Source organism: Phalacrocorax aristotelis, chromosome 2, assembly GCF_949628215.1.
Source record: "Phalacrocorax aristotelis chromosome 2, bGulAri2.1, whole genome shotgun sequence".
In the NCBI taxonomy this organism is placed as follows: Eukaryota; Metazoa; Chordata; class Aves; order Suliformes; family Phalacrocoracidae; genus Phalacrocorax; species Phalacrocorax aristotelis.
In genome coordinates this window covers 54,344,156-54,358,137 of record NC_134277.1, presented here as the reverse complement: position 1 = coordinate 54,358,137, position 13,982 = coordinate 54,344,156, and the positions used below count along the sequence as shown (strand labels likewise).

At 34.8% G+C, this 13,982-nt stretch overlaps 1 protein-coding gene across 3 annotated transcripts in view; it reads left to right on the top strand.

Moving 5' to 3' along the window:
* BBS9 (Bardet-Biedl syndrome 9) overlaps positions 1–13,982 on the top strand; it is a 318,286-nt gene that overhangs the window by 52,774 nt on the left and 251,530 nt on the right. For all 3 annotated transcript variants that reach the window (XM_075083602.1, XM_075083601.1, XM_075083603.1), the window contains exons 10-13: positions 4,412–4,593; positions 7,852–7,928; positions 10,151–10,204; positions 13,249–13,351. In XM_075083602.1, the coding sequence (XP_074939703.1) occupies positions 4,412–4,593; positions 7,852–7,928; positions 10,151–10,204; positions 13,249–13,351 (416 nt within the window). The remainder of the gene's footprint in view (positions 1–4,411; positions 4,594–7,851; positions 7,929–10,150; positions 10,205–13,248; positions 13,352–13,982) is intronic.

Below are 13,982 nucleotides of genomic sequence, written 5' to 3'. Positions count from 1 at the left end.
AATGGTAGTGAAACTTAGAACAATTTGGGTTTTCAAAAGCACTAAACTAAAAAGTGCTATTGTAGTTATGCTCTGCGTATAAGTACTCCAGAGGATGATACAATGAGGAGAGAATTAGATTCAAAATGCTTGAGTACAATTCAGGAATTAGTTTTCTAATTTAGTAGTTTATAAATAATACATTATCAATAAGGGACTGAAAGTAGTGTTGCAGAACATCTTTTTTTCTAAAATGATTGTTATGAGTAGTATCAATTAAGACTGCTTCTGAAACTGAGGTAGAAGTTTTATGTGCTATTATAAATATAAATAACTAAAGCTGTAAATGGTGTCAATAACCAGGCCTTGTTCTAAGAGTTGTCCAAGGCTTAGCTTGTGTCATTCAAGTAGAACTCAGACATAACTTCTAAGTCAATTGAGTGATCAGTTTGGCATTGGATAACTGGAAACATGCAAAGCATTTTAATTTCTTCAAGTATTACGTTGTGAGCAATTTGTTTAGTAAGAGAAGACCTACAAAAAGCATATGCCATTATTATTACCCAGAATCCAATAAAAGATAGTTTTTCAAATTATTACCATATGTGTGTAGGAGTTGCTTTGTACTGTAAAGTTATTTTAGATACCAGAATAATTTGTTTCATACTTTGAGTTCCTCACTGTTAAAGTGTCCCCTTAGATTTGCTATTACTTTGACTATTGTGTGATACATAGTAAAAAAATAGTTTACAATAAAAGAAATTTAACAAGTAATTGAAATTCCAGATTGTGTGCAAAATGTGCCAAATGAAGTAATGGTATTTGCAGGGATATTGTATGAGTGCAGTAGCTGTGGGGAAACTACTATAAAACTAGTAAATATGCTCCCCCTCCCCCTGCTGTCTTTAACCACTGTTATAAAAGCTTGGGAAAATAAAGCAATCTTGACTGGCTGACAAACAGTCCAACAGAGAAATTAATGTATTATAAATCATATGTTATAACTGCTGACCCATATTTTTCTTATTGTTTCTATTGAAGTACAAATTAATGGATGGCTTTAACAAGGAGAGGTTACTGAAAAAGGCTTTTTTTTTTTAGATTTGTATATGTTTCATGTTGAACAATTTTCTTAGGACTCAGCAGAACAGTAACTGAAGCAAAGGAAAAGTGTAATTTGTAATGCTGCTTTCTTAAACCAATACTTTTGTCTCTGAGCTAGTGCAGACGTAAAGGATGTCATGACTAACAGGGAAGTTGGTTGAAATGAGTTTATTTTAAGATGGAGTATTTGAATGTGCATTCTGTAATGCTGACATAAACCCAGAAGTTAAGAAAAGCGTGATTTATATGGGAAAATCACCTCGTTGATTTGAGTTGGTTTTGTTTGATAGACTAATTACCTGCAGATGACTGCCAACTTAAAGGTACATAGGAAGGACTGTATTTACAAACCACTTTTGAATGTATTACACTTTAGTAGTATATTGTCAAAGATTTATTGCTAACAGTGTAGCTATATTTCTTCATGCCCCTTTGATTGATGTTCTGATGTCCTCGTGGAACTTTGCTTCTTAGCTTAACAGATTCATAGCCTCAGGAAAGAAATTTTAGGATGATCCAAAGCCCTTGCTGGAGAATTTTAGAAATTGTCTTGCTCTTAGATGTTAGTTTTCTTTTTCCAGTTGTGGAACAAGCTTGTGATGCAGCTTCTGTTGTTGTCCTGCCTTTTTTTTTTTGTAGCTTCATTGTGTGCTGTAACTAAATAGTAAAGTGTGGGGCAGTGTATTTGGTAGCATGGTAGCATCTGCCTCAGCAATATCATTTTTTTAAAGACTTTACTGTGCCCGTGGTCAGTATGGCAAAGTTCTTTGCAAACCAAGCATTAAGCAAAGTCCTCTACATTAGGTGTTATTTGCATTCCTTACCAGGACTGTGCTATGGTCCAAGTATTCACAGTAGTCTGCCTCCTTGCATTGTTTGTATCATATCTCAGGGTTAGCCCAATGTATTTGTTCATTGTGCCATCCAGAATTCTGTAAATGTAGCACAAATGTGTGTTGTGCAGAGCTTTTTGGACATAGGAAACTAGGATGAGCAGTTCTGCATATAATTCTAAAAACAGACCCAGTCCTGAGCAGGGAAACCAACTATAGTTGGCAACAAATACTCAAGCAGCCAGAGAAACCAGGACTCGTGTAGTTCAACTTCCTCTCATTTTGGATTGAGAGTTTACAATTTGTCAGAAATAACGGATGCAAACCCCAAGTATACAGGTCACAAATATGTCATCACAGTCACGGGGCAGCTGCTAACACAGGTACTGGATATGTAAGTTGAAAATCAGTATTAAGCTTTCTACTTTCTGTTCTTAAAGGTTTTGTTGGGGAGACTTGGCGTCTCCAGCCTTATGGTGCTCACAAGGCCAGCTTCCTGTTAAGGTTTGCTTAGTTTTTTTGGTGAATGTTAATATACATTAAAAATTGTGGTGGTAGCTAGAAGCTTATCTGTGGCAATGGGAACAGTATTCCCAAAAGAGAAGAGTGTTTCTGTTTAACCTGAGCTTATATAATAGATAAGGGGAACAGTATGTTTTGAGTTCTATTATGTGTGTTCTGTTCCAGAAGGCACTTCAGATTTGTATGTCCCCCCTGAAGCGAGGGACTAACTGGGGATACCTGTTGCCCAGAAAAAAAAAACCAAACCCAACCATTTTCCATACATTTGTAGTTCAACCAGGAGATATATTTCATTCACTGAATAAAAATTATTTTCTGTTGAAAGAGAAAGCTCAAACTTATCTGCAGCAACTACTTTTGTATCGTGCCCGATGGGGTCTTCATTTCTGTACGCGGTTATAATGTAACTGTTCAGAGTTCAAATGATCTGTTACAGCATAGTTTTTCCAGAATGTTTGATCGTAGTTATGAAACCAACACTGGGATTGTGGCCTTAGCATTCTGTAAAAAGTAATTTTGGATTGTCCAGTTGGACCATCAGTTATCAAAATTAATCTGTGACAGCTGTTTGCCTTTGTAATTACTTATTACCCTGGAAAACTGGAATGATGTTTCCTATCTGTGTGTACTGGAGTCATGCTAGAAGACAATATAGGACACCAGACAATTCTGAGGGTTTTTTTTATATAGCTACCTGTTTTTTGATGAGGATTGGAGTGGAGGAGGCACTTGAAAGGTATCAGTGTATGTGAGTTAAAAAAAAATTCGTTAATTCTTAGTGAATTATAGCTTGAACACTTATATGAATGAGATTTGACATGGGTTTAATTAGTGGGATAGTGCATTAGGCTTTAGTTCAAAATTAAGTTTTATGTCTGAATTAAATTTAATCTATCTTTGCTTTATATGACAGTTGTATTTGATGCAAAGGCAGCATCTACTATAAGATTCTGGGTATGGAATAAGAGCAAATTATTGGCATGAATGTGTCATCTCATGATTATGAAAATAAATACATGCTTTTAATCAAGACTAAGCATTTTAAAACAATGAAATAAAAGTTACCTTTCTCCTAACTTGCGCTGCTAACATCTATGCTAGTCTGTCTTTACTGTTCAGTTCCTTTTCTGTTTAGGAATAACCTTCAAGTTAAGCAAAACGTTAGCAGTACTCTGTTGTCTCATAATTTGGTAAATACTTTCCTAAATCTTGCTTTTGCATGGTACCTGATCAAATAAGCAAATGAGTGAGATTTTTGTAGGAGTAAGTTCAATGAAATACTGCTCCCTTGGGAGAAAAGAGACTATAGCATATCTACTAAAACACTCATTTGTATTGATCCAGAGCAGCATAAGGGGAATCTTCTGGATCCATGTGGCTTTCCTTTCAGAAAGATACTGCAGGCAAGAGCTAGCAAGGGTTTGAAGCCAGCATAGTAGCTGCAGTAGCAGCCAAAGAATGGGTATGGAGTGCTACTCGTGCCATCAAAGTCCTACTGCTGTCTTCACTGTGAACATGTTCCATCCACTTGTGATTTCTTCTAATGCATCTCTTCCCTTACTTGGTCTTCCATTTAGCTAATTTCTCTTCCTGCGTGCCAACCTGAATATCCATACTTCAAAAAACTGAAGTAAAAATTTGTGAATAAAAAAGGTTACAACTGTACTGTATACTCAACTTGCTTGTTCTGATCTTTTCCTTTACCTGTCGTGATTCTGAGATCCTTGGGTGATGTTTTGGTCCTCTGTCTAGCACAGATTGGTTGTTAGATGTGACTGCAATAAGTGGGAGTAATAGTAATAAACACATTTGAATTGAAGAAAAAATATTGTTTTCTTTTGGTCAAAAAATCTCATTAAAACCAGGAAGTTCTATTGTGTTTGTAGATGGAACAGTAGAAGCAGCATAAATTCAACGTTGTTGCTTCTGTGATTCTTCCTGATTTCTTAATGAGCTTTATTTTTTTTATGCAGAGACTTGAAGGGTGTTATAGTCACTCTGAGTGACAATGGGCATCTTCAGTGTTCCTACCTTGGAACTGATCCTTCACTCTTCCAGGCTCCTAGGGTTGATTCTAGGGAGATAAACTATGAAGAATTTGATGCTGAAATGAAAGAACTTCAAAAAATCATCAAGGAGGCTACAAAAACACAAGGTATACTTTCTATAGATGTACATACTTTTCTATAGATGTACATACTTTTAATAACCTGACTTTCCATTTAGCACTTAAATATTTTATTTTTTGCACTTTAACCATAATTACATTTCTGTAGGAAATGTAATATTTAATAAAGTTTAGATTTTAATTAAAATATACAAACAAAATTTTCCTAGACTGTAAGGCCCTTGGATACAGAGTTTTTTTCTTTGTATTTTCATAATACTTAATGGAACTTAGGTATTTATGTCAGGTTGCAGATAATTCTCACTGGTGCAAGGGTTCAGAGAAAAAACGGACAGTGAGTTACTATCCAAAAGTAAGAAATCTTAAGGAATATCACAGCAACAGTCTGAAATACTTAGGATTCAGAGAAAGCAAAAGTATTGCCCAATTCTGTTTTTATTACAAATTACTTAAGTCATGCAATTAACAAAGAATGGCTTTTGTTAAAGCAACTTATCTGTTGCTTTAACTTCTCTCAAAAGCAGTTGTGTTTGAAGAACTTAGTGAGAGATATAAAAACCCAAATAACTGATCATGATAAACTCTGGAATTTACATACATTGCTAATAACTTGCATGGATTCTGTTCAAGTAAGGGCACACCATTTCTACAGAGACCCGTCAAAGTTTGTTTTTCGTAACTGAATTTTTAAACAGTGTATCTGACTTACACAGGGAATTGGAAGCATGTGATTTTACAGGAAACTATGGAAAAGTCTTAGACAAATAAAGAACCAATTAAAATTTTTTTGTGATGATAGTTAGCATGTTCTTAAAATGCATTTAAGAAATAGTTGTGGCTTTCTGTGTGAAACAGAGAAAAAGCTTGCAGTTGAAAACCCTAGAAAATAAGAAATTACTTATCTGCAGTTGTGAGCTTGATTCTACAACTCAAATATTTCATTTTTGTAACTGTTTAACTTTGTCTGTTATTGTGATAGACTAATGTCTTTCAATTTTAGAAATCCAGCAGTTGGTTATTTAAGCATATAGATGTGGGTAAACTTCATTCATTTTTACCACAGCCCTTCTTTGTAAGTGTTTGACAGTTTCAACTGGCTATCATAACCAAATGAAAGAAAAACACGAAGGAATCTATTTGAAGTGAATCAACTTCTGCTTTTTAGCTTTAACATACTGTTTGGAAGATCTAGAGAGAGAAAGGAAACATAACAGTAAACTTGTCAATTGCACAAGGACAGCTAATATTGTTGATCTTTTCCCCATTCTCTCTTCTTCTTAATTTTCTTTCTTCCTTAATATTTCTAATCTGATCTAAGGTGTTACAGTGGTGTTTTCAATGAGTTTTTAAGAATGCTCTTTTTGTCGTGGAGAGATGCTCTAATGATGTTGTGATTGGCTTTAACTGGATGTAAAACTTGTGAGAAGACCTTTTGTACACAAAGCATTTTACTTATGATGAATGCCTTTCAGTTTTGGATGTTTTGGCTTTTTTCTTAGAACTTTAGCTAAGTCTTAAAATAACTGCTAATCATGCCTGGTTGGGTACGAAACAATTGTGAACATTGATCACCCTTAAGTTATTCCTAAGTGTGATCTTTAAAATCAACCATTGACTTTTCTGTCTTTTGGATTCACATTTGTGTAGTAAGAGTTTGTGTTTTGAAAATATCTACCCTTATATGGAAATAATTTTTCTTTGTTTCATTTCAACTTCCAAACATGGAGGGTATTTAGAATTAGGTCATCATATTAAAAAACACTTAGAGCAGTTATTTCCATAAATGTCTTGTATTTCAGTCCAGTGCTGACCATTAAACTGTTGAACTTAAGCTGTTTTATACATTTTGAAGAATAAGGATTTACATTATAAACTGATGAAATAATTTTTAAATCTTAACTGTTATACTAAGTTAAATTTAATGTTGCTTCCATCAGTCTGGATGACATAAGTGATTAAACATAGGTGTTTTAGCTCGGTTTAATAGTAACAAAAAGCTGATTCATATATGTAAACTTTGGTTGTGATCTCTGTGCTATATCTAATAAAAAGATGACTGTATGACTAAAGTTGCATCATAATTTGCTTGAAGAAGCAACGTGAAGAGAAATGGTTAAGAATGGGTAGAAAAGGAAGATATTTTCTTATCTGTACAAGTGGAATGGATTGTTCTGAGCTATGTGTAATAGGCAGATCTAGTTGGGTGCAATTGTGTCAATATGAAACAGGCCTAGGCTTCTTTGGTAGGTGGTGTTGTAGGAACATGTTTTGGTTTTGCTTTTTAACCTTGAAAGGGAGGCATTTTCCTCTGAGCAGAGATAACATGCTGCTTACTACTTCTGGGCCATTTTCAGGACCCTATGCGTAATAAAATTCTTGTAGCTTTCTGAATGTGCTCACGCTCTCAATTATTCAATTAATATTAATATGTTACTTCCCCTTCACATTAAGTGTTTACTGTTACTTTAGGAACTGTACTTTTTCTGTTTGGGTTTTTCCTTTTCCAATACATTTAGTATTAAGAAAGAAGAGTGTTTTTCAGAAAAACGCAAATACCTTAGAGCTGGACTTCTGGACTCTCTTAAGAGGAGATCATGTAATTCCTCATGGTATTCAAGTGCTTAGCTTTTAATCCTTACAACTTTTTTTACATACATGAATCTGCATAAGGTTTTATATTATGGAAATAAATGAGTTTGTAGCATTCTTTGCCTTGTATGTTAACAGCCGTGGAAATAATCAGGAATATATTGTAACAGCCCCATATCATATTCTGTGCAGAAAACTTTCCTATACATTCTTATGCAGAGGAATTTCTAAAATCTATTTTAACTTTACGCTATTAGGCACAGAATCTTTGTGTCTAACATATTCATTATCAAATTATTTAGATGAAAGTGCAATGAGATGTGTGGTATGCATGTTGAAGATAGTTGTTTTTTATAGGTGTATTAGTATATGCATGTGAGGACAAAGGTTTAAAAATTCCTTAAAGTCACTGAAGATCATGGATAATAGGTGTAAAATCTTGTTATAGAATGCGTCTAAATCCTTTTTCATACCTAAATCAGAAATCCAGAATGAGATCCAGGTTCAGGTTGGCTGTAGAGACCTTACAAAATTGGGAAGTTTCTTTGGTCAAAAATTGTATGCATTGTTATTTTTACCTTTACACTAGTAGGTGTAGTGATATAAGTCTGAAATTTGATGATATTGAAATTGTATTATTTTTAGAAAAGTAGCTGCATGCTTGTTAAAGAAGAGCTTATTTACTTTTCCTTTCAGATATTTTGCCCAAATCTAAAAAACACAGAGATCTAATTGTCACAGCAGAAGTTTCGCCTGATTTGGATGCAGAATCTGTATGTACCTGTATAAAAAGGAAATTACTCTGAAAGCATTGGTTTCATATATAAATACATAATGGTTGATCATGGGTAGTGATTACTACGTATTTGTGGGACTGTAGCTCCCAGTTTTGCATCAATTAAAACACGCTTTTGTTAATGATTCCAACTAGAATTATTAAATTTATTTAATATCTTCTGTCTGGGGACCTTTAGATTCTTGGCTAAGCAAATATAAGTGAACGAGAACTTAGGATCTGGAATAACATTGTGGTGAGAATTTGTGATGGTGAGCAGTTAATAATATGGGGCAAAGCAGTAGAAGTGTCGCCCTGTGGATCTTTTAAAGATAGAATACATGAACCCCTCAAAGGTGCATTATTCAATATTCTCTGCTGTTGCAGCCTAATTTATTAATCTTGTATACATATGTAGTTCTTAAAAATTAATTGAAAATAAGATTCAGGAGAGCTTATATTGTTTCAGAACATACTCATTGCACTGGAACATCTGTAATAATTTCTGGCCACTGATTTCCACAAAACTGATTTCCAGGGGTACTTACTGTTTAAAAAATATAAGGAGCTGCTTTTTAATACTTTTTATATATATATGTGTTATATATTTATTTAAACTCTATTATTACTACTGCTACCTATACTACTATTGTTCTTTGTTAAGGGTCCTCTTTATAATGTGCACTAGTGTCCTAGTACTTGTCTGTGGGGAAAAAAGGACAGTGTGACATGGTCTTGGCTAGGTGCGATAATCTGCTCATGACACTTAGAACCGTTAGGTCCATAGAATGCTCTAATGCTGCTGTACTCATTTGCTCAACATTCCAAATGCAAATGGTCTGTTTCATATATAAATAACTCAATATATCAAACCATAGCCTTGAATCTTTGTTTCGCAAGCCTGTCCATATATCTTAGTTTCCTGTTTGGTAGGCTTTCCCAGGGGTTCTTTCAGTAGCCATCTAGAAAGGAAAAATCTGACAAGATACTTCATGGAGAAGGATCAATACAGCAAATGTGGGAACAATTTTAGGGCCTCTGCAGTGATCTTGGAAACTACAGGCTTGCGGATACTACTTCTCCACTTGTGAAAATATTTGAATTGTGGTGTGTGTGGTAAAATCAAAGAGGATATAGATGTATTGAAATGGATTAGATAAACAAGTGGAGTACCATTCTGGCTACTTACCACCACCTGCTCTGTATGGCCTCTGATCCAGGAAGTCTGCTGATTTCTGAAAGCTGAATATGGTAAAGATCAATCTCTCTGCACCCCTGCTAATGCTGCAGGATAGCACCAGAGAGAGGGCATGACATGCCAGTATGTGTTTGTTAATCTGAAAAAGGTACACAATATACAAATGAAAGTCCAATTCCCAGAACCCGGAGAGCCTACCAACTTCCTGACTTCTTAGAAACTTTGCAGGTGTGGACCTTCTAGTGGCACGTTAGGATGAGAAGGAGGGCGGCTAGAGGACATCAGGGTGTTCTTAAGTTACTATTTTATTATGAGAGGGTATAATTTCAAGTCAGTAATATGGTATTATAGCAGAAGTGAAGTGTTTCTTTAAAATAAGATTAAACAAATAGGAACATTTTCTTAAACTGTAGGGACTGACCTGGTGCAAAATGAAATATAAGCATAAAACAAGATACAAAAATAGACTGCAAGGTCAAAATGAATTTTGAATTAGATGGAATTGCCTGTTCAAACAGCAATTAGCAGTAGTAGCAAGATGCCTGCTATAATATTCTTTTGAAGTTCAAAATATATTTCTGATTATAAGATAGTGTGTGATGATTTTATAGTACATACTATGGTGTGTATATAATATATTGGCTTATTGGATGTCACCTTTCCCTACTGAATAACAGAAGGTAGTTCCAGAATTTAAATAAATATACAGTGGAAAGTAGTGTGCCAAACAAAACAGTTTCAAATATTCATATATACATCAGAGTGTATTAGTTTCTTATATGCACGACATTCATGACCTTTTGCTATCCTTTTTGCTGGCAATTTCAAACAGAGGCTTTACATTTTCAGAAGGAACTCAAAAATTTATTTTGTGTATTTTAATCTGTCATAGGAATGACAAGTCCTTTACCATTAATACCCTGTTTACCAAGCTGATGGTAGGAAGGTAATATTGCATTCACTGTGTTCACTCGTTCATGTGTAATATTGAATTTACTCTGTTTTCATCTTTTTCTTCACAGCAAGCCATTGACAGTGAGGTAAAAGCAGAGGCTGTACCATCAGTCACAGTAAAGGTACTGTGCTAACTGAAACAGTAGCATTCAAACAATGTTGGCAAATTTTCACAAACCTCTCACTTTCTGTGTTTTTCACTTAGTTCATGAAAACAAGTAAAATTTGAAATGCAATATATACTTAATCCTTTTTCTCCTTAGTATGACAAGTTGTCGTTCTAGCAAGCCTTCTACTGAAGTCAAAGTCATTGGAGTTTTGATAGGCTTTTCAAGAAGCAGGTACAAAACATTATTAGCATGGAGTGAAGTTGGTTTTGAAGTTATAAGAATAATTTTTCCAACACCTTTCAAAGGGAATAAATGTTTGGTTACTCAAAATGTGAAGGTTGTTATCTTCAGCTGACTTTTTAGTTGTCAATAAACAAAAGCAGAATTCCTTTTGTAAAAAGACTGATAGCTTTTGCTAGTGAAAAAGGTGCTAGGAAAATATAATTTGAAAATTGACATCATTGCAGTCCTCCATAAGAGTTGCTGCCTGTAACTGATTCTAAAGAGAGTGTGTGTGTGCGCGCATGCATGTACGTGCAAGTGTAGTTTCTCCTTAGTATTTATTGCCTAAAAAGGATTGTGATTTTTGTTTCCAAGTTAGAGAGTATCTTCTAGGAATATCAGTGGAGCCTTATTTTTGAGAACCTTGCAATTTCTCCCTCTGTCTTGAGTGAAAATTTCAGAGGGTAACTGGACTAGTTATTGAAACAGATTCCCTTACACTAGTGTAGTTTAGTTGTGCTTGGTCCAACATATTTCTCTGCATTTTTAAATGCTAAAATGATACAGGATAAAATACTAATCCTGACAAAGTCTCTGACAGTTTTGCTCAAAGTTGTTCAGATGAGTGGCATTGGACTTTGAATCAGGCTGTTTATTAATATAAGGGTACTTTAAATATGTAATTTAAATCTAAATTACCTCCAGAAAGGTATGAATTTATCAGCTTCTAGTTTACATCGGAGTCAATATATTGTGTGAGTTGCATAGGAAAGTATTGATTTTATAATTGCCAAATTCAATTTTTGGAGAGCTGTTATGATTTCAGTATTAGGAACACAGGTAACTCCAGTTGTTCTCCCTCATCTGCTCATTATTGCTATTTTAAGGCCAAAGGAGAACACTGTTTAAAATGAGCATGGATGTGTTTTATATATTTGATAAGCTTTTTAATGGGAAGACTTTATAATTCCCCATTCTGCTCTCTTGTTTATCCATCTTATACCTTTTAATGAAACAAAAATAGTAAATGTAGGAGTTGTCATGCATTCAATTGTTTCCAGAATATTTTTGCTGTGATAAGTTCATTTAACTAATCATATGTCTCTGTTCTAATTAATTGATGGAAAAGTCCTTTTAATTACAACTCCTTAATATTTACAAAGTCATAAGCATTGGTTTTGATGAAATAATTGTACCTTATGGTTGCATGTTATGACTCTAGTCAGACTAACTTGTACTTAAACACTATATTTGGACAAGTTGAGAACAATTTTGATAAATATAAAATTAAATATTTTCTTGAATTGCACAACTCTAACCAATGTATATGTACACCTGACATGTTTTCTGCAAAGTAGGTAATGTTACTAATGAGTATTATTTGGCCATTGTAATGGTAGTCGTACCCCAAAAATCTGCAGGCAATGCATTGTGCTCTAAAAAAATCCAAAATTTGTGACACTTTTGTATTAAAAACTTCATTTTTAAATTTAATTTTGCCCCAATGACAGGCCTGTCAGAAAAGCTTTAATAAAATGAGATGCTTCTGACAAAAAGTTTCTGGATAAGAGGAATCTTTACTTCAGGCTCCTATACATAGCAGAAAGCCCAACATAATTGAGAAATGCACTGAAGCAGCGGTTGACAGTAAATTTAAATGTCACTGTCTTGCTTACAAATTCTGAAGTGTGCAGTCTCATGTCTGCATGTTTTTAGCTCATTTAATTGGGATAACGTCCGTAAGGCTATTGATTCCATCTTCATTGCTCATCTTATTGAGATTCTGGCTTCTGAAAATGGGGCAAAGTTTACCTGGTGTATGTACAGGGGTAGATGTTATCCTTCCTCGCTAGCATTAATAGCGGTGGATGATCTGAGGGCCTGTTTGCAGCGCAAATGTATTGTTAAACCAAAATAAGTGTTGATGTTAATTCTGTTAAAATAGTCAAACTTCCTAACACTTAAGTCCTTTTATAACTAGTAATATTTTCCTAAACTCATTTAACCTGGCTGTAGTGAGCTGCTTGATAGACCAACAATACAAACCAGATGATAGTAGATAGCAGATATGGTCTGTGTGTATGCAGACCACATTCAGATCTCAGTCACCGCTATACTTTCATTTTAGATCTGAGTAAAGGACCTTTTATTGATATACATTGGTTTTGCAGAGGAATAACTGCCTACAACAGAAGCAACCAGGGCCACTTCAGGTTTATGGTTAGGTCAGCACTCATAATCTAGGGTTGCAGTTCTGCTGGGTATCCTGTGTATTGATTGTTGGAATTTGTTTTCAGTGAAAAATCAAATAAAACCTGACTCTGAAGTTATTCAGAAGAATATGCATTGCTGTTTTCAGTTAAAGAAAATAATTTCTTTGCTTAGCTTTGTTTTTATTCTTGTCATATTTATTAATTTATTTTTTATTTTAATATTTTTACATTATTATTGTTTATTTTTTTTACTTTAGTCACCAAAGAGGCAACATTTTATTTTTATTTACATTAGAACAAATGCACATGACACTGGCAAAATATTAAAATTTTAATTAACGCTTTAGCCTTAGTTTGTCTTAGGTTAAAATTATAAAGAACATCAGAAATCCTCTCAGTTTTTTGTAACCTTTCAAGTTATTGTGTTCCGTAACTGGCTGCAAGTAAATAAGAATTGTAAGGAAAATACTGGTTTGGAGGTTGAAATTTGAAGTTCTTAAACATTGTTGCTGAATTGCTCTTTGCAGGTTTTTCATATCTTTTTGCTGGTTATATTTGTTTCCCACTCTACAGAGATGAATTTGTTGCTTCCTTTAAATACTTCTGTATCACTTGATTCAGGTAACAATACAGAGCAAAGTGACCGCACAGAAACCCAGCCTGGCAGTATGTGTACAAGCTCCATTAGCGGTGACCTGTGACCAGTTCATCTTTGATGATTTAGGTAAATTATTATAGTACCATTACAGCTCTTGTATCATATTACTTTTTCTGAGGATTTTTGAAAGGTATAGTCCAGCCTTCATTGAGTGTGTCGTTGCGGATGTACTACAGTTAAAGCCATTACAAATTTGCCTTGCCTGCACTCTGCAGCTCCTAGATACTGCTTGGTGGAGGAAGACGAAGTAGAAAGGAGTGGAGTTGCTTCCTTGGTTGTAGTAAGATGCTATGGCAGGTGAGGAGAGGCAGGGTGGCAGCTTCATGATGGGGGGGTGGGAAGTTATTCTGTGGTACTTTTGCTCGGGCATTTTGTTTTGCTGGCAAGTTTGTCTGTGTAGAAATGGCACTGCTGAGCTAAAAGCAGGGACAGAAAGCTTGTTTACTTGTGGACAGCCTAGCATATGTTCCCAACTTATCACCAGCTGTTTGGTGAATCTAGCCTTTTTCCAACTCTGTTGATAAGGCTGTAAATGGGATTGCCTTGAAGACTAAGTGGAGCTGAAGACCAGAGAAATGTGTCCTGCTGCCTCAGTCGTGACTGCAGACCATTTCTGCTCTGAAATGTGCAGTAATGGTCCCTATTGAAACAGGGCTTTACTGACTGTTGCTCTCATCTCAAAGGACAGTTCTTGTGC